The following is a 27,041-nucleotide window of genomic DNA, read 5'->3' as shown; positions in this document are numbered from 1 at the left end:
GGGGGCTGGAGAGATGGCTCAGAGGTTAAGAGCATTGCCTGCTCTTCCAAAGGTCCTGAGTTCAATTCCCAGCAACCACATGGTGGCTCACAACCATCTGTAATGGGGTCTGGTGCCCTCTTCTGGCCTGCAGACATACACACAGACATAAAATTGTATACATAATAAATAAATAAATATTTAAAAAAAAAAAAAGAAATGGTAGAGGTTTCGAGACAGAGTCTCACTGTAGCTTTGGAACCTGTCCTGGAACTCGCTCTGTAGACCAGGTTGGCCTCAAATTCACGGAGATCTGCCTGTCTCTGCCTCCTGAGGAATGTGGCTCTCAAGAAACATATTATTTGATTTCATATGTGTGTTGATTTTTAACAAGAATTTTGGTAAGCAGTTTTCATTCAGAATGTGTATGTGGGAGTTGAAATCCAACAATGAAAAAAGGAAAACCTTTTACTTCTGGCCTCTTTTCCAAAGTGGTTATATATGTGTTACAGTTGTTGAACTCTCATCACCTGCTCAATTTCTGTGTGTAAGATTGCAATATTGTATCTGAATTATGCTTTGTGCTGACACCCAAATGTGAAGTAGACATTGTTGGGCAGAGTCATCATTTTCAGTGGCTGAGATACCAGTGAAGAAAGAACTTTACAAAGACACAGGAAAGAATCTTGAGAATCTTGACTTTCTTTACTTCAATAACCTCTGTTGTCCAGGGTATCACTAAGTGCTAGTATATACTTGTCTTAGAATGGGTGGAATTAGGTTAATGTTTGTGGTCAAACCTTCTGATTGTCCTTCACCAAAGAACAAGGTTCCCAGCACTGACCTGCTTTGCTCCTGCAGCCCTGTGGGTGGGTGGTTCTGCAGCCAGCAGAGAAAGGAGATGAGACACGAAGATGTTTTCAGTAGAAAATGCTTTTAGTAGCATGTTTCTTTGTTGCTAGAACATAATGTTGCCACAAATCAGGAATAAATATTCCAAATTCTCTAATATTATAGCAGTTATAACCATTTTTAAGCCTCCTTTGTAAGTAGCTATTTCTCTCCTGGCTTTCTGTACTGTGAACTTTACAAAACTGGCATAAGCAGCCTATTAATTATTCATATCATAGCAACAATTAAAGCAAATTAAAAATAAAAATCACCGTGTTGCATTTAACCATGGGCAGCCCTGAATTGTGTCAGCTGTCAGGGCCTGTGGTGTTTCCTTGGTTGGAAGTGCTAGAGGGAGCTCTAACCTTGCTCAGAGCAGTATCATGTGAGAGCAGCTGTCTCGTGTGCGACCATGGGGTCACAATAGAGATAGAATCTCAGATTCTTTTGTAGCGAAATTTAAATTTTTTTCTAATTTAGTGCCTGTTTCCTTTTTATCAGAAAACAAAGGTTAGGACAGTCTGTCAATAAACAGATTTTTCTTCCCATTCTCCCTTGTGTGAATATAATCTAGCAATTTTAAGAGTTTCTAGATTTGATAAATTTACTAACAGCAATCTAACCATTTAGAAGAGAGAAAAGGAACATAACAGAACCCACTCCTGCTCCCAGTAAGCCAATACCCTCCCAGGGGTACCAGTTAGCTTCTCTTCCAGTTCTCTATGTTAGTTCTGCCTGGTTTTGAACACATGTAAATAGAACCATACAGCATGCATCCTTTTACTGTGTATGTCATTTGGGCAGAGGATATTTAAGAACCAGTCACATTGTTGCACATAGTCACAATCCGTATATCCTCATCAGAATAATACATGTTTAAATTACACGTTTCACTGTAGGCAAACATTTGGGCTTTTTTCAGTTTTTAATAATTAACCACTGTATTTTTTGATAAAAAAAATTTTACATATACATTTTCATGAATATGTAGATTAAATGAATTCAAATGTATATGAAACTAGGGGAAAAAAACTAGAAACTGTTGACCTCAGAGAATTAGAGACTCCTTTGTTCCTTTACCTTGCCAATCAGTGCTTGGTGTTGCCTGGCTTTTTTACTGTAGCATTCTGGTAGAGTGTAGCAGTGTCGCATTACCATATAGTGTCGGGGAGAGAGTTGAGGGTGTTTATGGTGGTTCCTCATCTCACACGCACCCCTACACCCTAACTCAGTGCTTGAGATTGAACTAGGACATTAAGAACATTAGGTAAGCACCTACCACTGAGATATAGTCACTAGTCTAGTTTTGTCTTTATATTGTGTCTCCCCAACATTCCCCCCCAAAAGGAAACCCACAGACTATACAACCATTTCTAAGTGTGCAGTTCAGTAGCGGTAAGGACATTAATATTGTTATTACATTTTGTATCATTTTTTTTATTTCTGTCAGCAGCTAACTTTGTTGAAAACATACTTGCTGTACCCTGTTCTAAGTGATGTGTGTATATCATCTGTTGTTATAACAACCCTCAGGAACAAGCAGTGTAAATCTTTGAGGTTAAAAAATGAGGAGGGGGGTTGGAAAGATGACTCAGCAGTTAAGAGCACTGACTGCTCTTCCAAAGGTCCTGGATTCAATTCTTGGCACCCACACAGCAACTCACAACTCTCTGTAACTCCAGTTCCAGCGGATCTGACACCCTCACACCAATGTACATAAAATAAAGTTAAGTTATTTAAAAAAAAAATGAATGGGGGAATGCCTAAGGAGAGTGATGAGCTTACTGATGCCACCCAGTTTATAGATGACACAAGACCTGATCCTGAGCTGGCTCTTTTGCCCTTCATTTCTATCTTTAAAACAGTTCAGTCTTTTGCTTCTTCCATAGTGTGCCCTGGTTCCATGATGTTATTCTTAAGATTCTCTCCAAAATATCTTGGTCATTTTAATTTCCTTGGATTGTTTGTTTGTTTGAGCCAGTATCTCACTGCATAGCCCAGGCTGGCCTGGAATTTACTGCAATCCTCCTGCCTCAGTCTCCCAAGTGCTGAGATTACAGGCACGAGCCACCATGCATGTCTAAATCCTCTGTTTTTCCCTAACCCCTATTCTCACTGCTGCAGTCCTAATAAGATCACTCTTCAGTCTTTCTTACTTAAACTTTAACCTCCTCCCCCCAGATTGTTCACTGTCAGAAATGCTATGTCAAGCTGGGTGGAGGTGGTGATGCATGCCTTTAATCCCAGCACTCAGGAGGCAGAGGCAGGCGGATCTCTATGAATTCCAGGATAGCCTGTTCTACAAATTGAGTCCCAGAACAGCCAGGGCTACATACAGAGACCCTGTCTCAAAATAATATTAATAGTAATAATAATAATAATGTTTTTAAACACTATTATCATAGAAGCAGGTGCCACATATTCTGCTTCTGATATCCAGTGAAACTTAGTTCTTTCAAGTGGAAACTCATGCCAGGGCTTGTCCTCGTTTGTTTAGAGTGCCAGTATGCCATTTCAACTGTGGGAACATTGTCAGCATTTGGAATCTGAAAGAAAAATATAGACATATCTAGTACAGCAAGCTCTTGAATGGACAGAGAACAGTTGCTATCTGATCTTGACAATAAAGCATTCGGACCCCAGTCTAATCTCACAGTCTGTAGGATGTCATCCTACTGCTTGCGTTTGGCCCTAAGTAAAACCAGTTGGTATATAGCATTTCTTTTGCCTCTTTGTGTGAAGTAAAGGAATTTTTAGTAAATAAAAACATTCATTTACTGATAGTTTTCTAGAAAACTTTTCTTAAATATTGGCAGCCAGAGGGAGGGTGGTACAAAAATGTCAAGAATGTAAATGTAGAAGGAATGGGTCGTAGTGAGGAAGCAGATTTCAAGAAGGCGTCGTAAAGTGGAGCTCATTTCCCACAGCTCTGAGTTTTATGGAAATGTTAAACTAGCATCAATCATCATTCTTTTTCAAGGTTTAGTTTTAATTCTTGACTTCAAGCATAATTTTTTAAGCTTAAATTAATTGTGTCTTTTTTTTTTTTTTTTTTGAGGTGAGTTTTACTATGCAACCCAAGTGGATCTCAAACCAATTATGTAGCCTAGGCTGGTCTTGAACTCAAATCTTCCTGTATCCACTTCCCAATTGTTGGAATAAAAGGCCTTGAGCCATCGTGCCCAGCTGCTAGTAATGTTTTAAATGTGTTACATGCAAATGTTGAGGCCAGTCTTAGAACATAGGTTAAGACTGCCAGTTTTATCCAGGTGGTGCTTGCGTACATCTTTATTCCCAGCACTTGGGAGGCAGAGGCAGGTGGATCTCTGAGTTCAAGACTAACATGGTCTATAAGAGCTAGTTCCAGGGCAGGCTCCAAAAGCTATAGAGAAACCCTGTCTCAAAAAACCGAAGGAAAAAAACAGCCAGGTTTTCCTATGGGCAAAGCATCAATACACTGAGAGTGGTAACATTGGTAGCCAGAGAAGGGGGTTTCAACTACCTCTGTATAGTTGAAATAACTACTCCTTGCATTAGTTTGAATTAAAAATTGAGTTTACAACTTCTTTTTGTGCTGCTACTACTATGTAAATTCAAATGATTTATCACTGCCCCCTAAGGCTTAGAAGTCTGTTTTGAAAGTAAAAGTTTCTGGATATAGTCAAAAAAACAAGACTATAATTAGCCTTATATAACCAGCAGTGCATAAGTAGACTGTTACTGAGTTAAAACCATGATTGCCTTTGGTCTTTCCTAAGTTCTCTCTTTAAATGATTTTGTGTATGTTACCTCATTTCATCCTAACGTTAATACTTCCAACAGAGTACAGTTTCGCCATTTATAGATGAGGAATTTGAGACCCAGAACGATTAACTACTTTACCCAACTATTTTACACCAAATAAGTGTATAAGCAGTAGTGGCATCAGATCAAGACATAATGGTTGTTTGGTTATATTTACAACATTCTGATATATTACCATAACTTATACAGAGGACCATTGGGGCTGGCTTCAGTTGATGTCCATGGTCTTGGTGTGCATATAAACCTCTTGGCTGTCCAAAAGACATCTTCAGAGCAGTGTGGTCTCCAGCCCCTGACCTGCCATTTACTTGGGAGTGACTTGATTATTGGAAGAAGGTGCTGGAGAGATAGCTCAGAGGTTAAGAGCACTGACTGCTCTTCCGAAGGATCCAGGTTCAATTCTCAGCACCCACATGGTATCTCACACCTGCTTGTAACTCCAGTTTCAGGGGACCCAACACCCATGGCAAAACCAATGCACATAAAAATAAAATATTCTTTTTAAAAAAAAAAAAAAGAAGAACCAGAATTGTGATCTAGAAAGACCATACAGCTTATATAACAACTGCATTTTGAAATTTAGTCTGAACTTTGCTAATTTATGTGAGTCTGAGCAAGTTATTCTGATCACCTCTGCTTAAAAAAAAACAGATGCTGCATCCAAACTAAGCCTCTCCTGGATAAATTAAGAAAACAATTACCGAAGTATTCCAGAGAGAAATGTCTTTAGTCCCTTGATTCTCCAAGGGGTATTAAAGTTTTACCTGCAGATAACCAAGACTTCAGAAGTTACAAGTCATTTACTTCATTCACTGCAGCTGAGAGAGGCTGCACCCTGCCTCATAGGATTATTTCTTGCTGCATTTAACATGCATTAACAAGCATTTGGAAAGAGTTGAATTTCTTCTAGAAAGCTGAGTTGACTTCTTGAGAGTCAGTCCCCAATCCACACCCCCAGAACCAGGCTTTAGGATTACACTTTCTTTAAGAGCAGGCTATACCAAGTCACTGACTTTCATGGACAAAAACCCCAGGTATCACAACACAACAAGGAGGACAGTTTTTCTGCTTTATCTAAACTCACTGTGCTTCAGCCGCATACTTTTTAGTTTGTTTTAGTCTCTGATTCTCATGACAGACGTGCCTCCCTCATTCCCCATTATTGATAGCAGAACTTAACTTTCTGATGCTAAATAAGGCAAGGATATGAGGGGGCAGTTGGAGAGAAAGCTCTTAGTTTAAACTTACAGTGTCACCAAAATTATATTTGATGTTTTTAACATCATTTTACATCCAGAGGAGCAACCTGCACTTCAGGAAGTTACAAAGAAGAATCAACCAGATTCCAGATAATTAAACTTTATTACTCTTCTTGAGACATTAAATACTGGTTTTCAGAAGAAATCGTTTTTCATCTTTTCTCTCCTGATGTGGAGAGGACTTCTCTGCCCATCAAGCATGTTGCTCTCTTGGAGCAGGAGCTGGTCATGCTCCATCCTTGTGCGTTTCATTATACCCATTTTTTTTCTCCTCATCTGCTTCTACCTCTCCTCTTCCCATTCCATCTTTCCCAGGGTGTCCTGTCCCCTGCTTTTCATGTCTCTCCCCTTCCCAGTCTCTCCTTTAGCCCTAATGACTCCTCCTCACCATTCTCTGGCCTCTCCCACATGCACCCCCACCAATGCCGTCAATCTCTTTTCTGCCGGTCTCTTGTCGCCCTGACTCACTCCCAGTTCTACACTCCTTTCTTAGCTCTCTCCCTTCTTGCTGCTTTCCTTCTACTCCTCCTCCTTTCTTCTCTGTCACCTGCTTCCCCTTCTTCTCTGCCTTTCCACAATCAGCATTCTGTATATTCCAGGACCAGATCTTGAGTTCTAAGGTGTTCATCAAAGAAAGCTTTTCTTGTTCCAGTTAATTTACTGCTAAGGGAGAAGTGTCCTGGATATCATAAAAATACTCCCCCTTCCCCAAGTATATCAAATAATTTACTAATAGTTCTCTTTTACTTCTTTTTTAAAGGTTTATTTTTCTTTTACATTTGAGTGCTTTTCCTACATGTCTGTCTGTGCATCACGTGTGTGTATGAATGCCTAGTGCCTGTAGAAGTCAGCAGAGGGCATCCCCTGGAACTGAAGTTACGATGGTTGCAAGCTTCCGTGTAGGTGATGGGAAATAAATCGAGGTCCTCTGCAAGAGCACCAAGTGCTATTAAGTGCTGAGCCATTGCTCCAGCCCCTAATAACTCTTTTAAAAGAATAGAAAAATAATCTAGACATTGAAATAGAAACAGTATCTACTGATAGTGAAAATTCTAGGCTTTTTAAAAACTGTGTATGTGCATCCTCTGGAGGTCTTTAAATGTAATCCTCAAGAATGACATCCTTGTCCCTCATTGGTTCAATTTAACAAACTAGGCCAGACTGTCTGGCCAAGGAGCCCTAGGAATTTTGCTTTTTTTCTATACATTCTCCCCACCCCTACTGGTTGAGATAATAAGCAAATAAAAGTGATTTTTTTATTTGTGTGTGTGTGTGAGTGAGTTTGAATCTAGGTCCTTTTGTTTGCACAGCAAGGTACTTTACTCATCGAGCCTTCTTCCCAGTCCTTTCTCTCCAGATAGATTATTTAATGAACGGATGATTCAGATTTGATCCTCTAGCAACAAGGAATTTTGCTCGCTATTTAAATGTTTGTTTTTCCAGAGCCTGTCAACTTTAAAATGGTGGGCTTTTGGATCGCAACATTAAGCCTCCAGAGTGCCGATCTGTTGTGGCACATAATGGGGAGTTAAGTACAATTGCAAACACAAGGTTAAGCCTCTGTAAGTCCTTGAAGACCATTCCTGATTATCTCCTCCCCAAATTTAGTTCATACTGTTTCCTTTATCAGCTCTGTGTTATGAGTGGCCTTGACATTTTATATACAGATGTGTTTTCATTCCTGTTATTAGGTGGCAGGGACAAACATTAATGAGTAGTGATTCTGTTATTTGATTGATTTGTTTTTGTTTTCTTGAGGTAGGGTCTCATTCTTAGTACAAGCTGATCTCAATCTTGCCATGATTCTCCAGTCTTTGTCTTAGCCTCTGCAGGGCTGGAATTGATAGTAGGCCTGATCCACCACACCCAGTTGCCGTATTCCTTTACCAGACCCCATTGTTACTCCTTGTCTGTTGTCCTTAGTCTGCCACAGCCAAAGGTAAAATTCAGATTCAAGCTAAAAGTATAATGCTCATCAGAAAATGTCTGCCTGGATTGGTTTAGCTTTGGTGTAGGCAGTGAATATAAGACTAGATGAAGGGCTCAGAGTATGTTTTTCCCTAGCTGTATCTCCCTCAGAGGTCACAAGGTTAACTGGTGTAGTTAGTAAGTGCTTTTCTAGCTGCAGGGCTTTTTGAAGTATGGAGGAATTCTGTGGTTAATTGAATTCTTCAGGCATGGACCCATGGTCATCGAAAAAAATCTGAGTAAAAATTCCCATACTTTGCTCCTATAGTTCCTATGGTCTTTCAGAAGGCCAGTATTCTTTTTATTAGGGTTACTCTCCCTGTTTCTGCCGCTTAAACATTTTATATGATAAACATGACATTTACACAATGTATTTGGTCCCTCATGTTGCCATTCTCCCTGATTTTTCTTCTTTCACTTCCCCAAGTCTGCAACTCTTGTGCTGTTTTCCCCTCTCATGAGCAAAGTTTTAACAATACACAGAAAGTTAACTGCCTGGAGTCTTTTAAATATAAGTAACACGCAACCAGTAATAAGCTGTCGGTGGTTTTTTTGCTGCCTGCAAAGAAACATAAACACAGCGCTCATTTCTGGCAGGTTTTTACTGTCAGAGTTTCTCCTATTATATTTATCTTACAATTTGCCAGGGGGTGAAGTTATTAAGTTTTAGCAGCAGCCATCGATCAAGTTCACAAGTTAACACGATAAAGGCTCTGTGCTGCTCCGATGCGGGGGAAATGATGATCCTCACTCGGTAATTAACTAAATGAGAAAGTTAAATCTTACTTGAGAGCTGGGAGAGATGAAAGAGAGGTGTTTGTCAGTTTCTCAGTGGAAATTAGAAGCAGTTTTCTGCAATTCCCTAGGCTGCTGCTCTGTCATATTTTACATAAGCACTGGGAAAACGCCTTGTAATTAGTGCTGTCATGGAGGATTTTTTTTTTGCTGAAGGATGTTGGAATAATTCATTAGATTATCAAGAAAGGCTTGTGTCCTGAAATGATTAGCACAGTGAAATTTAAACCATTAACGATAACAAGTTTAGAGCTTGCTGCAGTGCAGAGGCACCCGGGGTATGTCTGTGCCTATTTCAATCATTTCTTATAATTAAACATTATGTCCTTTTTTTTTCCTCCTCACTAGGACCCATCCAGAAACCCCTTTAAGGTGGCACTGTCTACACCAGTGGGTTTACCAGCCTTGGAGGTGTGTGTCGTTAGCTGTAATAATAGTGCAGCAGTAAATTAAGCTGCAGTGAGTCCTTGGTTTAGAACAAAAGAACCCCATCACCCTGCAAGCTATAAAGTCACATGCCAGAGCCCACCAAAGAAACAAAAGTCGGGTTTGAAATCTAAAAATGTTATGTGGCTATCTGGTCCCTTTAACTACAGTAAAGATCAAGAAACCATCAAAATTGCCTTGTTTTGACTTGGTTGAATGTCATGTGTGGCTTTTTCTATCATCAGTAAATAGAAGATTGGCAACTGTCTAGTCTTTAAATAATCATATATAATCATATGTACTGAGGTGCTTTGAGTTCATCTCCTAGTGAGTTGTATTTAAAAGAGCTGGAATGATCGTAAGCTTTGTCTTGCTGGTTATTAGAAATCAGTCAGATTCATAATGTGAACTTCTCTCTGCTGACAAATCTGCCCCTTCCTGTCTTCCACATTCACTAATCAGATCTGACATATTTATGAGTTCACCTAATATGTAATCATATTTAGTAGGAGCTGTTAAAATATTAATACAATAACCCCACTGAGAAATGTGATGTTTATTTCAGTTGGAATATATACGCCCNCCCCCCCCCCCCCCCCCCCGCATCCTGTACATTCAGCTCTCTTTGCTTTCCCATTCCCAATCCCAGGAAAAGATAAAGGATTATAATTTGGTCACTGAAAATTGTAAAGTCTTTTTAAGAACTAAAACTCAAATTGCTGAAAGTTGTGGCCCTACTTTTGAGCATTTTACCTTTTCTCTACTTGTTCACCTTGTGTCCAGCCACATCCACATCCAGCTTCTCATGGATCCCTTCCTAGAAACTTGCCCAGATGCTGTGGGCTTCTTTCCCTTGTTCCCCATCCTTCTGGAGCTCCAGGGCTGCTTTGGGCCTCTGTTTCACTGTCTCCCTCCCTAGGAGTGCTCACTTGTCCCCATCTCTCCAGCCTAATCAAGATGCAGACAACTCCATTTCCTCTCAATTCAACCAAGACAGCATTGACTCTTTTCTAGAAGGTGTCTTAGAAATCAAGGGAGAGACATTGGGACTGGAGAGAATCATTATTTTTAGATTCGTGTTCAAGAAAATCCTGGCAGTGGTCTATAGAAACTAAAGTGTGGGCCTCTACAAAGCTTGACTTTCTCCCTAAAACTGTGGCAAGCCATACATGATGGTGCATCCTGTATTCCCAGTACTCCAGTGCCTGAGGCAGGAGGATCAAAAAGTTTAAGTCTAGGTTGGGCTGTATAACAAAAGCACAAAAACAAATAAGAATTCTCGCAAATTTTTTACTTGTTTCTCCTGGCCATGGAGCAAAACGCCTGTAACTCTGGTTCTGCCCCTCTCTAGACAAATGTGTTCAATTCTCCTTTCAGGGAAGAAGTAAATGATTATTTTCAAAGAAATGTCTTATGCCCTGGAATGGTGGCACAGGCCTTTAGTTCAAGCATTTGGGAGGCAGAGCAGGTGGATTTCTGTGAGTTTGAGGCCAGCCAGGGCTACATAGTGAGACCTTGTCTCAAGTGAAGGAATGAATAAGTGAATGAATTAAATTCTAACCCAGACTCCCTTTCCCTTCTCCCCTTTCCCCTCTCCTCCTCTCCCCTTCCCTTTTGTTTTTCTCCTTTTATTCTTCCTCCTGTTCTTCTTCTTCACCTCACCTCCTACCTCTCTTGACAAGACTTAACAACCTTGAAATTCTTGGTCCTTCTATGTCCACTTCCTAGTACTGGGATTACAGTCATTGGCCACCACACCCAACCTTCAGTTTATAAATCTCCATTTTGTTCTTTGTCTTTTCTAACACTTCCTAAAGAGCCTCTTCGAACCCTAATCATAATCACCTCTTGCTTGGATTATTGGTCTTCCTCGTCACATCACAGCTCCTGATCTGTGCTCTGTAATGGAGCTAGTGTGTTTCCAAGGCACATCAGAAGGCACCATTCATGTCTGACCACTTCAGAACTTCCACAAGTTCTCCTTTCTACTTTAATGGAAATCCAGACTGCTTCCCATTGGCCCAGGAAGCCTTGTAGCAGGCCACGTCATTGATCACTACATGCCCTTTATTGGTAACTCTGCTCCTGCCCACATGGGCCTTTTACTCTTTCCACATCTACCTTTGCACCCATTCCTCCCTCCTTTTGTTTTAAGATTCTTCCTTCAGTTCCTGGTAAGACTTAGTCTTGTGCCAATTTCAGCTTAGGTGTCAACTCCTGCAGTGACTTCCTTACCTCACCAGTAAAGGAAGCTTTACTCCTCACTCCCTGCTTTACCTTGTTCTTATTTTTCTTTGTTTACAGTCTCTATCAGTTTAAGTTAGTATATTTCTTTTGTGTTCTTCTCACTCTTTCCCAAAAAGTCAAGAAACTGCCTGTTCACTGTTTCCCTAGCCTCTGCTAAACTGTCCTGCACAGAGTAGCCAGTCTGGTCCTGGACAACACTCAGGTTCCAGCCTTAATCAGAATTCGTGTTGTGTCTCTCTCAGGTGCATTCTAATCCCCACCACAGCCATTGCTTTCTTTATCTTAACTCAGTGCCCTGTCGGAATCATTGTTTCCTCCACATTCCCTAGTCCCTAATGCTAGTGTCTCTCTCAAAGCCAGACAGATCCTTTGACGTCTTTTTAGCATGCGCTTCTCTCCTCACCAACAATCTCTTCATTTTGTCCTTGTCCTTGTAACACTTCTTAATGGTGTCCTTTGTTTGAAATATTCTTTCTCAAGTAAATGTAAAGGGAATAGTGAATGAATGGATGATGAGTCCCAACAGTTGATATTGACAAATCCTCCATGAGCTGAGGAGCACAAACAAGCCTCCCATCTGATTTTATTATGTAGTGTATATTAGATATCCTTAAATTCATAATTCCATATTGTTTCTGTTGTGCAGTATCTGTACTAGGATGCATTTAGCAACCAAACCAATACAACCAACTACCTTGTGTGCCTTTTAAAGTAAAGAGATGAGATGTTCAAAAAGAAAAAAAAAAAGAAGTATTCTTTCTCTACTTAGCCTACTTTCTCTGTTGGCTGGTTACAGCAGGGTTTGCGTGGAAACTGAAAATACGTGTCATCTTACGGTCCTGTTCAGCTAGTCCATGTTGTTTTTAAGCTCATACATGATACAGTTAGTAAAGCCAGCACATGTCATGTTATTGGCTAGGCCAGTTGATGTGTGTAAGAATATATTTTCCCTCTTGGCCTAGGCAGCAGCTGCAGAGAAATTGATGGTCATTTTGAAAATGGTACATGTAATATGTTTTCAGGGGTAAGGCCCTTGGCCTTTTAGGCCTAAACTGGAAGACAGTGCCACAAACACTTAACTCCTTTCATTTTGTGTGCTTGTCACCTAACAGCATCATTTGTACTTTGTTTGGAGACAATTGTTCATTGCAAACAGAAAGGCAAAGAGATGTGCAGGGCGGCAGGAAGTTAGTGTTGTCATTAAACTGAGCTGTCCTAGACATTTGAACAGGATGGTTGAGTCATCAGGCTTCTGTTGGGAAAGCTGAATCAATTCTCCGCCACCAGTAACCATTATCATCTCTCTCTTTCCCATACACTCCAATATACAACCTTCTGGTTGTTTTAATAATTGAACTTTTTCACTGTACCCTTGTGGATTTTTCAGTTTCTCAACTTGAAATTTTACTTCATTTACTTTAGACGTTTGTAGAAAAGTCTTTATGGGAGAATGGTCAGGGAAGAGACTCAACAGCAAAGACCTTCAGAGTTCTTTGTAAATGCAGTGTGTTAGTTGCAAATAAAATTAATATCGTGGTGGCATTAAGTATTATGGTTCAATAAATTTTGTCAGTCGTATGCTGTGTAACAAGATGAAGATTTCCATGGTCCAAGTGCGTCCCCTGTGCCTTTCCCCCGCTAGCTTCACTCCCATACCCTACTCAAACCTCTGATCTGGTTTTATAAATAAAATTTAGATTTGTTGTTCCTAGAGTGGCACATAAGTGGACTCATGAACTGTGTGCTCTTATGCTGGCTTCTTGAATCTGTGTGTTAGGAATCCATCTTTGCCATTTTATGCGTTTCCCTCCTGTTTTGCTAAGCGTTCCACTGTGTGCTTACATTACAATTGTTTGCCATTCTTCTCTTGATGGACTTGTATCTTATTACACTGAGGGCTGATTATAAAAACAGAAACCGTGAACATTAATGTGTAGAATTGTGTTTGGGAGGTAAATATCTACATCATGGCAAAATCTGTGTTTACCTCTATAAAACACTGTCAACTTGTTTTCCAGAGTAGTTGTACCATTCAGCATTTCAGCTGTGATGTATGAGAGGCCAGTTGTTCCGGGTAGTGTTTAGTCCGTGTGTAGTAGTGTCTCGTGGCTATAATTTACATTTCCGTAATGACTTGAAATGTTGAACATCTTTTGTATGCTTACTAGCCTTCTAGAGGTTTGTTTGAAGGGAGGTGTATCCCATCTTTTGCCAATTATAAAAACAAAGAAGGCATTTTCTTACTTAAGAAACAACTAGCATTATTCATTTCCTCACTATTGAGTCCTAAGAGTTATTCATATATTCTAAAGTCCTTGGTTAAATACACTCATTGCAGACCTTTCTCCCAGCTTCTAACTGAGCTGGTGAGATGGCTCAACACATAGAGGCACTCGCTGCCAAGCTATTTCATCTCCAGGCTCATGCAGTAAAGAAAATAACCAACTCCCAAAAATTGTCCTCTGAATAACTACGCCAAGTGCATGTGCACACGCGCGTGCACGCACAAACACAGATTTATTAAATTCCTTTTGTTAAGTTTATTGCTTTTGCAACCTCTCTAAAATGTTTGCCTAGCCCAAGGGTACAAAAAAAAAACTTGTACATTTTCTTCTAGAAATTTTATAGTTTTAACTTGAACATATACGCGTTGATCTTGCATGTGGTATGTGTAAGGAACAAGGTTTGTTTGTTTACCAGTTATGGCTGTGCAGTTTCTTAACATCCTTGGGGCTGGAAAGATGGCTTTCAGTTAAGAACTTGCTGCTCTTACAGAGGACCTGAGTTTAGTTTCCAGCACCCACATGGGAGTCTCAAAACCATCTATAACACTAGTTCCCAGGGTCTACTCCCATCTTCTGATCTCTGTAGATACCTGCAAGCACTAGGTGCACATACATGCAATCTAGAACACACATGCATAAAATATGTAAACCTTTTTCCCTCATTTTTATTTATTATTATCTCATACAGTACATCCAACTGCAACTTCCCTTACATACTGGCTGGTTTTGTGTGTCAACTTGTTACAAACTAGAGTCATCAGAGAGGAAGGAGCCTCAGTTGAGGAAATACCTCCACAAGACCCAGCTGTAAGGCATTTTCTCAATTAGTGATCAAAGAGGGAGGGCCCAGCCCATGGTGGGTGGTGCTATCCTTGGCTCCTGGTCCTGAATTCTATAAGAAGGTGGACTGACTAATCCATGAGAAGCAAACCTAGAAACTGGGTGGTGCACGCCTGGTTTCTATGGCAACTAATGTGGCAACTGGGATTAAAGGTGCATGTTACCATTACCTGGTCTATAAGGCTGACCAGTGGGACTGTTTTACGCTCAGATCTTTAGGCAGGTGTTATTTGTTAAAATACAATTGAAATGCTATTACACATGCCAGTAAACAACACCCCTTCATGGCCTCTACATCAGCTCCTGCCCCCTGGATCCTGCCCTGTTTGAGATCCTGCCCTTGACTTCCTTCAGTGATGAACGGCAATGCTGAAGTGTAAGCCAAATAAACCCTTTCCTCTTCGGCTTGCCTTGTGGTCATGGTGTTTCATCACAGCAAACCCTAACTAAGACACCTCCCTTCCAGATACACCCTCCTCCCATCTCTCCCCAGAAAAAAAGCAGGCCTCCCAGGGATATCAACAGAATATGGTACAACAAGGTATAATAAAACCAGGCACACACCTTCCCATCAAGGCTAGGTGAGGCAACCCAGTAGAAGAAGGGTCCCAAAAGCAGGCAAAAGAGTCAAAGATATCCCCACTCCCATTGTCAGAAGTTCCTCAAAAACACCAAGCCAACAATCATAACATATGATTATTCAAAGGACCTAGCACTGACCTATGCAGGTCCCAAGATTGCTGCTTCAGTCTGTGAGCCCCCATGATCCCTACTTAGTTCATTCAGGTGGAGGGAGAGACAAAGGGGATCCTCAACCCCTCTGGCTTCCAGAGTTCTTCCCCCTCTCCCGTGGGCTTCCCTGAGCTCGCTCTCTCCACCTCTCTGCATCCACTCCCATCTGCAGCCTCTCTGATGACAACTGTGAATGTAACAGAATATCTTTAGAAATCATCATTTCATTGATTTTTTTTTAATTTTGCCAGTTTTGTTGGGTTCTACCCTAGGTCTCTGGGCTGTCCAGCCTCTGGGTCCTGGTCATCCAAGCAGTGTTGTGCATAGGCTTCCTCTTGTGGTGTGGGTCTCAAAGTACACCAGTCATTGATTGGCTATTCCCACAAGCTGTGCTCCACCATTGCCCCAGCACATCTTACAGGCAGGGATTGTAGGTGGAAAGTTTTGTGGCTGGGTTGGGGTCCCAGCCCCACCACTGGAAGCCTTGCCTGGATACAGAAGGCGGCCAGTTCAGGCTCTGTATCCTCTACTGGGAGTCCTCACTAGGGTCACCCTCATAGATTCCAGGGAGTTTCCACTATGCTGGGTTTCCCCACTGCACTCCCAAATGTCCTCCAGATTCCAACCATCTCTCACCATACTCTCTTCCCCCACCCCCGTGGTGGGGTAGGGAACTTTAAAAAAAAGAGTTATCCTTTCCCCCACAGGATTATCGTAGCACCATTCTGGCCAGTATTGGATACACACTTATAATCCTAGCATTGGAGAGGCTAAGACGGGAGCATCATGAGTACAAGGTCAATGTGAGCTACACAGTGAGATCAGGTGAAGGAAGGAAGGGAGAAGAATCATCTGCATATGAATTTCTTTTGGTTGATTGGTGCACATTTTCCCCTCATGTCAAAGCCACACTATTTTGGTTACTATTGCATGTGTTCTAAAATTCAGTAGTCTCGAACCAGAAAGATGATTCACTTGGTAAAATCACTTGCTTTACAAACTCAGCAAGCTGAGTTTGATCATCAGAACCTACAGTGGAAGGAGAGAACCAACTCTTGAAAATGTCCTCCACACTCACACCTGTGCATGCACACACACACACGGGTTGTAGGTAATAAGAAGTAGAATAAAATTCTGCAGTCTTGAGTCCTCCATCTTTTAATTTAGGTCCCTTTGCATCTCTATACAAATTAGTAGAATCTTTATAATTTGCCTGCTGAGGTTTTAATTGATATATATTCACCCTATAGATCAATCTAAAAAGAATAAACAATATTGAGTCCAGTTTATGAGTGTACTATATCTCTATTTATATTAAAAAACATAGCCAGTGGGCATACTGGTGCACTCCCTTTAATCCCAGCACTCAGGAGGCAGGAGCAGGCAGATCCCTGTAAGTTAGAGGACAGCCTCGTCTTCATAGTGAATTTCAAGATAGCCAGGGCTGCATAGTAAAACCCTGTTTAATAAACAAGCAAACAAATAAGTAAATGAATATTCCCTCAGCAAGGTTTTTAGTTTATGGGTATTAAATATTTTTTATTAAATCAGTTTTTTTCCTAAATGTGTGGGACTTTCTCATTTTTTAAAATTTCTTTTTATGCTGTGATAAGTTACATAAGTAAATTATGTCCAAAAATGTATTTTAGCTGGGTGTAGTGGCACACCTATAATCCTAAGTCTGGAGGCTGAAGCAGAAGCCATGCCACAGATTTGAAACTAGCCTGGGCTTCATAATAAGACCCTGTCCCAACAGTGAGATGAAAGCAGTGGCTAAAATGGGACACGTGGAGCTGGTGATGCTGTGCTCATCTCCTCGTGTCTCTGCTGGCGTCTGTGACAGTCACTGTTCTGTGCCCTTCATGTTAACCTTGCTAAAACTAAACTAAAAAAAACCTTTTGTGTATTTTCTAAAAGTAAACTAAGAAAGGAAACTGTATTTTCAAAAGTGTGGCGGGAGGACAGCTCTAGCTGTGTTTTGTTTGGTTTGTTGATTTATTTGTTTTTTAAGATACAATCTCATGTAGTCCAGGTTGGCCTCAAAATTGCTATGCAGATGAGATGACCATAAACTTCTAGTCTCTTGGGCCACAGGACCTTGTCCATACAGAGAAAGCACTGTGCCCCAAGTGCTCTGGGCTACCTCCCCATGCCATTTCTACCTTTTATGACAAAGTTAATGATATGGTTGGCTTTGGTTATTGAGATGAGAAGTGACTTTTTGGTTAAACTTGTAAGCCCACCTGTCTGCTAGCACTCTAAATCTTACCCTTTTTTTGGTGAGTTTCCCTTTGCTGAGTTGCGAACAGCCTACATGGAAAGTAGCCTGAACTCCCCATGGCCAGTGCCCAGCAGGTTGTTCTTCATTGTTTCTACTCTGTGTGGGAACAATGGCATCTAGGCTAGAAAACCCCAGCACTGCACACCAGGCTTGCTGCTCATAGCTGCCAGCTCTTTCATGCCATTCCTGAAAATCCACTAATAGCAGCTGACCAGGTTCCATTTGTGAAATGTTTGAGAAGATAAGACAGGCCCCTGCCTTAATAGCAGAAGTAGAGTGTTCAAGGGCGGGGCAGTGTTATGCCACATTCAACATCTATAAGCATGATGGATTCTATAGCAACATGGGTCTCCGTGCCTCATTAGGGTCACCTCAGGCAAATACGTCGATTGTCCATCAAATTTCTTTGAAAGGTATTCAGTTGTGCTCATTTGTATCATCCTATATAAAAACCACTTTTTTGGGAGTAGCTGTTTCTGTTGATTTCTGAATCTTTTCGCACTGTTCTGCAGCTTCAGACTTGGGTGTGAACCTCATCTCGTTTTCTCCTGTCCACATCCAGAGTTAGTGCTCTGCCCTCAAAATACAATGCATACCAATTCTTTCTCTCCACTTCTACAGCCAACACTGTAGTCTAAAGATGCTGTCTCTTCCATGAATCATTAAAGTAGCTTCTAAGCTGGCCTTCTGTTGTCCATTCTTTACCTCCTGTTGGAGGGAGGGTGCCGCTTGTTCTTCCCAGCTGCCTAGCTAGCTTACACCCAAAATAATCACATAGAAACTGTATTAATTAAATCACTGCTTGACTCATTAGCTCTAGCTTCTTATTGGCTAACTCTTACATATTAATTTAACCCATCTCCATTAATCTGTGTATCACTACAAGGTCATGGCCTACCAGCAAAGTTTCAGCAGGTCTATCTCTGGGTGACAGGTCCATGGTGTCTCTGACTCTGCCCTTCTTTCTCCCAACATTCTGTTCCATCTTCCCCATCTACCTAAGTCCTGCCCTATCAACAGGCCAAGGCAGTTTCTTTATTCATTAATGGTAATCACAGCACACAGAGGAGACTCCCACATCAACCTCCTAGGATAGGACATGCTTCACCCAGTCAGGATCCTTGTGTGTGTGTGTCACTCTCATACCTCTGAGTACTTGCCCCTGTGCTCTTTCATCCTCCATTTCTGTCCAAGCATGGTGGCTCAGGCTCTAAGGAGTGAGTGGAAGTTCCCAGGGCTAGCGCCTTGGATAGTGACTCCACACCCTGTTATCAGAGACTCAGTTGGTGGGAAGAGAGAAGGTGGAGTTGGTAAGAACACTGTGGAAGTCAGTGATCAGAGTGCTTCCCCAACCATCCCAGACCCTGTGCTCTCAAAATTTCCACCACCTAGGTTGCTCTTTCTCCATGTAACAGGATGTTAAGTTCAACATTCACCCCGTCACAAAAGCTGTCTGTGACCAGGTAGAGTTAAGTAATTACATTTTTTTTTAAGTTGCTGCATAACATCATGGACTTGGCAAGTTCCAATGCACCTTTCTGTTAGCTCCTAGCTGGGAAGTCTGATTCAGCATGGTTGTATTCTCTGTTCAAGGCTGAAATCATTGTGTTGACAACGAAGTTCCTACCTAGAAGCTCCTGAGGAAATCCTCACACCTTATTCCCAGTGACAGGCCAGTCCCTGCTATCACAGTAAAGCTAGAGTCATGGTTTCCTCACTGCTTGTCAGTGGAGGCTGTTCTTAGCACTTTGTGTCTGAGCACATTCTCCATACCTGTCCACCTTCTGGGGCAGAAAGACCTCGTGTAATTAGGTAGTATTTATTGGGAAAAAATGTATAATTTTTATGTGGCCAACTTAAGGCTTGTTAAGTAACACGAGCTGACCTTGAACTTGCAATCCTGCCTGATATTCCTGAATGTTTTCCATTTAGTAATTAATCTCTTTTAAGTTCAGTGATTGTGTTCTTATTTTAGGCATAACAGCACCTATAATAGTGTTTGATCTAAGGGAAGGTATGTGTATAATTCTTTTTTAAGACCAGATCTGAGCCGAGCAGTGGTGGCACATGCCTTTAATCCCAGCACTCAGGAGGCAGAGACAGACGGATCTCTGTGAGTTGGAGACCAGCCTGGTCTACAGAGTGAGTTCCAGGACAGGCTCCAAAGCTACAGAGAAACCCTGTCTTGAAAGTGTGAACCTGACTGGCCTAGAACTCATCACTATGTAGACAGTATGGTCTCAAACTCATAGAAATCTATCTGTGCAGCACATGCATGCCCTGTGATGGGAATCTTCATGGAGCAATCAGAGAAATTTGACTGCCATGATAACATACTCCCCCTTCCTGCTCTGTGAGTTCAAGGCCAGCCTGGTCTACAAGAGCTAGTTCCAGGACAGGTCCCAAAGCTACAGAGAAACCCTGTCTCAAAAATAAAAAAATAAAAAAACCTATAGTGTTGTTTTGTTTTGTTTTTGATAACCATGAAGATGGGATTTTTGGAAAGAAAATGTTAACTTTAACACATGAATTATTAGACTTTCTGTGCAAAGGTACTATGAGAACTGTAAGTATTCATTGGTCTTTCTTTGCATGGAAGATTTCTTGTTTGACTATTAAAAAGTAAGTGTGAAGAAGTAATTATCTAAATGTCCAGTAACCGCTACATACAAGAAAAAGCAAATTAACTTTTTTGCTTGCTGGTAATAATTATGTACTTCTGACTTTCAGTTCCATCTGTGAACTGCTGTAGCTTAAAAATGTCTGTGAGCTTTTAGAAATGAATACTTGGCCTTCCTGCAATATGCCTGATATTCCACCTTACTCTGGTATCTGTAAGGCTTTCCACATAATTATTGTTCACAAATATCAATTACTGTAAATCCAGCAAGAATAAGTCACTTGTAAAGATACAAATTAGCATGCCAGACTAGAAAATTAGACTGTTGCCTTCATTTTCAATGCTTACTGTTACATGTTTCTTTTACTCCCTTCCTTTCTATAGACAAAACTTGCCAATGGCACTTCCAGTATGATTGTGCCCAAGCAGCGGAAGCTCTCAGCAAGCTATGAGAAGGAAAAGGAACTGTGTGTCAAGTATTTTGAGCAGTGGTCAGAGTCTGATCAAGTGGAATTTGTAGAGCACCTTATATCCCAAATGTGTCATTACCAGCATGGGCACATCAACTCCTACCTAAAACCTATGCTGCAGAGGGATTTCATAACTGCTCTGCCAGGTATGTGTATGCTTCCTTGTAAAGTCTTAGTTAATTTGCTACAGTAGTAATGGAACTGGATCTGTCAGCCTTACCCCACCTCCCTCTTTGAGAGAGAGGAAGAGAGAAAGGGTTTCACTCCATAACCCCAAGCTAACCTCAGATTCACTGTGTAGCCAAAATATACTTCAAACTCACTGCAGTTCTTCTGCCTCAGCGTTGAACGTTCTGGGATTTCAAGTCTTTTAACACTCCTGGCTACATTTCTTTTTTTTTAATTTTATTTGGGTTTATAGTTACATGCCAAGTCACTAATTATACCTTCTTCGTCTAATACAAGAAAAGACACTGGGCATGGTAGGTAGCACTTGGGAGGCAGAGGCAGGTGAATCTCTGTGAGTCTGAGGCAAGCCTGGTCTATAGAGCAAGTTTCAGGACAGCCAGGACTACATAGAGAAATCCTGTCTCAGAAAAAAGAAAGAAAAATAAAAAAGAAAACCCAAAGTACAAAAATTAAATTCCATTTTACTTTGTTTTGTGTCCTTCTGTTCAGCCGTTTTTAATTGTTGGTTTAATCTATATACAGTTCCAAATCTGGTTTTTTACCCTTGAGTGTTACCTCAGGTATGACTTTTATAATGTGTTTTATTTTCAGTTTCTTTCACATTCTTAGATTTTAATTTATGGGAATTTTAGCCACAAAAATGTATGTTTGCTGGTTTGCTTGTTTACTTGAGAACAGAGTATCTTTACCTAGTTCAAGCTGGCTAAAAACCTGCAATCCTCCTGCATCAGCTTCTACTACAATCCATGACAGAATACTGAAGTTATAGGAATTATTTATTTATTTATTTATTTATTTATTTTAGTATTTTTGAAAGAATGATAAATCATTTATTTGATGTGTGTCACACATGAGAGAGAGATACTTGAGAGGGTGCCATAATTTTTCTGCAGATTAAACCAGGATCTTGTTCATAGAGGGCAAACACATTGCTACTGACTTGTACCCCCAGTGGGGCAGGGAGGGGATGTTGATAGGAATGAACCCTGAATCTTGTGCAAACTAGTTAAGTACTCTGTCACTAAGTAGCATCTACAGAGTGTCCCAACCCCATCTTGAATGGTGGTCTAAAACACTGCAAAGCATGGGAATATGAAGTTCTTACATGGGCTACAAATTTGTTAGGGAAGTAGTTACACACTGGTGTTAACTAAACTGTCAGGTCTTGTTTGGGGGTGCTTTTTTATTTTGACTGCATTTGATGGTTATGAAATAGAGAAAATACAAAGAAAAGAGACTGGAAAGATAGCTCACCCAGTAAAGTATGTGCAGGCATGAGGGCATGAGTTCAGTCCTTGGCTGGGAGGAGTGCATCTGTTTTCCCAGCTCTGGGGAGGCAGATGTAGGCAGATCCCTGAGGCTCACTGGCCTCCATGCACACATATGTGAACACACATACATGCAAAGTAAAAAATATAATTACCCAGAACTCTATCATACGGAGAACCCTTTGTTTGTAAATTACATACATATTATAAAATTCTGATCATGTGTGTATTTCCCAATAGAACTGGGGGGTCTGTCTTTTAAAGCTTAATATATTCTCCTAGTATACTTTTATTAAATATGTTAAGGTATTTTTTTTTTTCCAAATCAGGGTTTCTCTGAGTAGTTTTGGAGCCTGTCCTGGAACTCGTTCTGTAGGCCAGGCTAGCCTCAAACTCACCGAGATCCACCTGCCTCTGCCTCCTGAATGCTGAAATTAAAGATGGACACTATCACCACCCAGCTCTATAGTACTTTTTGCAGTGGTCTGACATATTATTTAATCCCTTCATTAGTCATTTTTCCCATATAAATTATACCATGATGGACATTCTTATGCACCCAAAGTAGATTGCTGTATTAAAGAGTATGAGGTGTTTCGGTGTAGTTTGATTTTTTGTTTATTTGTTTTGGCTTGTTTGTTTGGGGTTTTTTGTTGTTGCTGTTTGTTTTATGGGTGTGTTGGAAATCGAATCCAGTGCCTCACACATGCCAACAAACACTCTGCCTCTAGCCTTTACCTGCTGCCTTGAAGCACGAACTTTTTGAAGGCTTTCTCCTCCTCCTCCTTTGAGGCAGGCTCTTACTGTATAATTGAGACTGGCCTTGAACTTTCACCATTCCTCCTGCCTCACTCTCCTGGGAGTTTTTAAAAGGCTTTTGGTACACGTTGGCAAGTCCTCCTGTAAGAATAATGTACTGTTTAGTAGCCTTTTCAGGACTACATACTATTACCTTGCTTAATCCTTGCCATCTGTTTTTAAATTTTTGTTTTTATAAACTTAAATTACCTTTTAAAATTAAAGAAATGCTTATTTTTATATTACATGTAGCCACTTTAAAACAAATTGTATCTCTGTCCTTTGCTAAATAAAATAGATGTTTGCCCCCTTAAAACATCTGGATTTTTTTCTAGCCATAGGCAAACAGTTTTCTTTGTAAAAAAAAAAAAATCCTAGTGTACTTACTGCCATGTTCTTCCCACGTTGAGACATGCTACTGTTTGAAGCTTAGACACTAAGAATTGAACTGGAGTCGATTGAACTAGTGTATTATGCCTAATACTGATCCCTAGTGTGTATCTGCTGACCGGGCTATCCGGTATTAAATCATGTCCAGTGCTTAACAGCCATTTAAATTTCTAAACCTACACCATCTGGCTGCATTTAGTAAACCAAACTACTTCAAAAATTGCCTATAATCCATTAATGTAATGGTTTTGTTTGGAGTGTTAGGTGAAATTACTTTCAACGACTTATTACTCTGGTACATTGTAAAAGATCAGGAACAATTTGATGGCAGCCATTAAAAATGTAAGAACGCCTTTTGGAAACTTGTGATGTTGTAGAAACTTTGAATATAAAGATTCAGGAAACGTATCATCATTGTATTTTGTATGAAAAACTATTTATTCTATCTTTAATTGGCTTATAGTCATATTCCTTTAATAAGAATTAGGTGATGGATGCCTCCATCTGCTTATGCTTAAATATGAGCATGTGATGCCGGCAAACAAGATCCATCTAAAGCTTTCTCCCTGAGTCTGCTGGAGACGTGACGGATATCCATACAGTTTTTATAATTAGAATAATGTTTAATAAGCATATTTGGATTGTTGCTAATGGCATCCAAGTGTGTCTCCATATGATTCAGGGGAAACACGCATGCATGCTGTCAGTCCTTCTCAGTTCATGCCTGCAGAAGACAGGCTGTATGACTCCTTCCCACCTTTTGAGCCTTCAGAAAACCTCAAAGATTAATAATTTTGAATGTTTTTGTCTGACCTGTGAGCGTAGAACAGCGATGACAGGAAGTGTTATTAGGGTGGTCGTCCTGTTTGACAGGCTCCTTTCCGCTGAGACTCTGATACATATTTGGGTGGTAGAAAGCTTTAATTGGGGAGCACACTGTTTTCCACCAGTCAGTTTGCCGTGATTTCTTCCGAATGCTACCCACATTATCTATTGGTAAGTTTTTTTTTTTTTCATTTTTGGTCAACTGTCACTTAGGTTTTATAGCAATAAAATAGTTGGTTTTTTTTTTTCACATGCAGTTAGCTCATCTTCGAACTTTAATATCCCTGTGTGTCCTCTCAGGGTGTTCCTGTGGCCGTGTCTGCTTCCCTCATTCCCTACCCCAGCACAGTCCGGTGTGCCGCCTCTCCCCAGTACATATGAGGCATTTCTTTCATTGGATAGCTTTGGAACTGCAGCGGTAATAGAAGCAGAATGAGGAATGGACCTAATATCAAGATTTCGGGGGGTCTGAATCACAGAGTTTGAGATGCCATCCATAGAACATCCCCTAGTGTTGAAATCCATATAGATAGATGTGAACAGTTTTCTGGACTCCTTTTTATTTTTAATGTCTTGGGGGGTTTGCTGGTTGTTAGCTTTAACTTCCTTATCTAACAGAAGATGGAAAATACTGTTCATTTCTGTAACCTTATGGAAAAATTATTGACACTCATTTTACCCAAGTCTGTACTTGAGAAGGAAACTGGCCCACACTAGGGACAGTGGCATGCCTTCCTCACACAGCATGTGCTGTTCTTTTAAAGGGCTTTCTGTGAAAAATTGCTCAGCACCCCCTCTGTTCTTTTTCTGTGCTTCCTTCCCCCTCCCCACCAAAGCACGGGGTCTGGACCATATTGCTGAGAACATTCTGTCATACTTGGACGCCAGATCACTGTGTGCTGCTGAGCTTGTGTGCAAGGAGTGGTACCGCGTGACGTCAGACGGCATGCTGTGGAAGAAGCTCATCGAGAGAATGGTCAGGACAGACTCTCTGTGGAGAGGCCTGGCAGAGCGCAGAGGGTGGTGAGCCTTTACCTTCCTCCTACCAAAGCGTTCCCACTCGGAGTTTTGGAAGTCAGTGAGACCACTTCGCATCATTGATAGTTATTATGCCGATTTATAGCTAAAAATATGAGAGAATTGTTGTCCGTGTACTCAACAGTTTTTCTCTGACCATCATTAAATGACAATTTTGTTAATACTGCTTTGCAAAAGAAACTGACCACCTCCTGATTAAATGAAGCATTCTGCTCTCTGGACGGAAATTGGGACTCCGCGGAAAGGCCAAGGGGCAGTTGTTAAGGCAGATGGGATAGCTTTGATCAGGTAGAAAGGATCCACGCCTGCTTCTTCCTCTTCTGGGGAAAACAGAATTATTCTCCCTCAGTAGGCTTCCTCTATTTAGTCCCCACTTCCAGTGTCTCGTTACCTTTATAATCAAAAATTAATTTTTATGCCCAAGTAAAATAAAACTATAGCTACCAAGAAGAAAAAATAGAATTTAGTATAAATCATGTTTCTTCTTAAAACTTGTATATTTCTTTAGATTTGTGTGTTTAATTGTGACTTCCCTAAGGCCTCACGTAGTCAGCAGCCTTCACCAGTGGTGGTGTTCTCTATGGCACTATTTCATTAAAACTTCTTGAAGATATTTTCCTTTTTAGAGTTTTGTCTCAGAGTGTGTCCCTAGAATGTCACTATAAGACTGTCAGGTATGAATAAATCATTAAGTAAGTTATTAAGTATATTTGATTTAAAAATGATGATAGACATGTGTGTCCTATGATTGTCTTTGAAATTAACTTGGGGGAGGGGGTCTTTTTTGCCTATAGTCATATACAACCTCCAATAGTTAGGATTAGTAAAGGAAAGACAGGTGTGGTAGTAGAAGGAAGGAGGCTGGCAAGTGTGGGACCCCTAACTCTGTAGCATGACCCTGTGTCAAATAAGTTTAAAACCGGTCAAGGGCTGCAGGTTCCCACATTGTATATACAAGGCTTTGGGTTCGGTCCTCAGCACTACAAACAAAAAACAAATCTTTTTTTGGTGGTCCATACCTGTAATCCCAGCGAGGAAGGGAGTTGAGGCAGGAAAGAGACTGATAAATAATCACAGATCAACTTTCCTTAGAATTTTCATAAAATTACACTGGACTCTCTTGCTTTTGTATTCTTGGAATCCATATCCATGAATATGTTGACCTCTGAGTGGTACGACAAGAGTTTCAGAGGTTTCTGTCATTTGAGCTATTAGGAAAGCTTAAAAACCTTTACTCTTAAATCCCAGGTCAGGGATCCAAATGCTATCAATCTTCTTGTGATATGACTATAAACCAGAACTTATTGGGGGTTTTTTCCTCTTGTTTTCCTCTCAGGTGTTTTTCCTATCCTTCCTTACAATGTAGAAAAGTAGAGATTGCCTTTACTTACTGACTTTATACTCTGATAGTTAGCATGCATGTTGTTCAGAGTCCATCAGCTTTAGAAATGGAGCACACAGTTGCTTACTTGTGGGAATTTTAGGATGTCTGAGAAGATTTCTCTATCTCTCAGGAAAGCAAAGAAACTCTCTTCCAGATTCAGGCCTTAAATAACAGTTTTAAAAACTCACTTCTTAGCTAAGCTAAAAAGATTTCATGCGCCATTAAAATACACTTGTTTCCATCTGTGCTGTAAATGACAGTAGGCTTCCTCGTAAACAGTGGCGTGTTTTGAAGGCAGGGAGAACAAGGAGTGGGGCTTCTGAGATGTATAAATTCAAACGCAAAAGCAGACTTCTGTTTAGGGTTAATCCTAAACAGTGGGGTCTTTTATGTTGGTTATAAAGACAAAAACCATCATTGAAAAGATAGGATTTTATCCTTTATTTTTTTATTAAATAGTTTTTGTGGTACCTGGAATCAAACTGAGGATTTTATACATATTAGGCAAGTATTCTACCAATAAGTTAAATCCCAGTCCACTTTTTAGCCTTT

The 27,041-nt window shown here is 40.6% G+C and overlaps 1 protein-coding gene across 12 annotated transcripts in view; it reads left to right on the top strand.

The window, feature by feature from the left end:
• The window catches only part of Btrc (beta-transducin repeat containing E3 ubiquitin protein ligase), a 174,831-nt gene that overhangs the window by 128,436 nt on the left and 19,354 nt on the right, over nucleotides 1–27,041 (top strand). For all 12 annotated transcript variants that reach the window (XM_050147401.1, XM_050147394.1, XM_050147379.1 and 9 more), the window contains 2 exons: nucleotides 20,512–20,743; nucleotides 24,904–25,090. In XM_050147401.1, coding sequence (XP_050003358.1) covers nucleotides 20,512–20,743; nucleotides 24,904–25,090 — 419 coding nt within the window. The remainder of the gene's footprint in view (nucleotides 1–20,511; nucleotides 20,744–24,903; nucleotides 25,091–27,041) is intronic.

The sequence above is a fragment of the Alexandromys fortis genome, unplaced genomic scaffold (genome assembly GCF_014885135.2).
Source record: "Alexandromys fortis isolate MF-2015 unplaced genomic scaffold, M_Fortis_MF-2015_v1.1 scaffold_16, whole genome shotgun sequence".
Taxonomy (NCBI): domain Eukaryota; kingdom Metazoa; phylum Chordata; class Mammalia; order Rodentia; family Cricetidae; genus Alexandromys; species Alexandromys fortis.
This window is presented reverse-complemented; position numbering and strand designations above follow the sequence as displayed.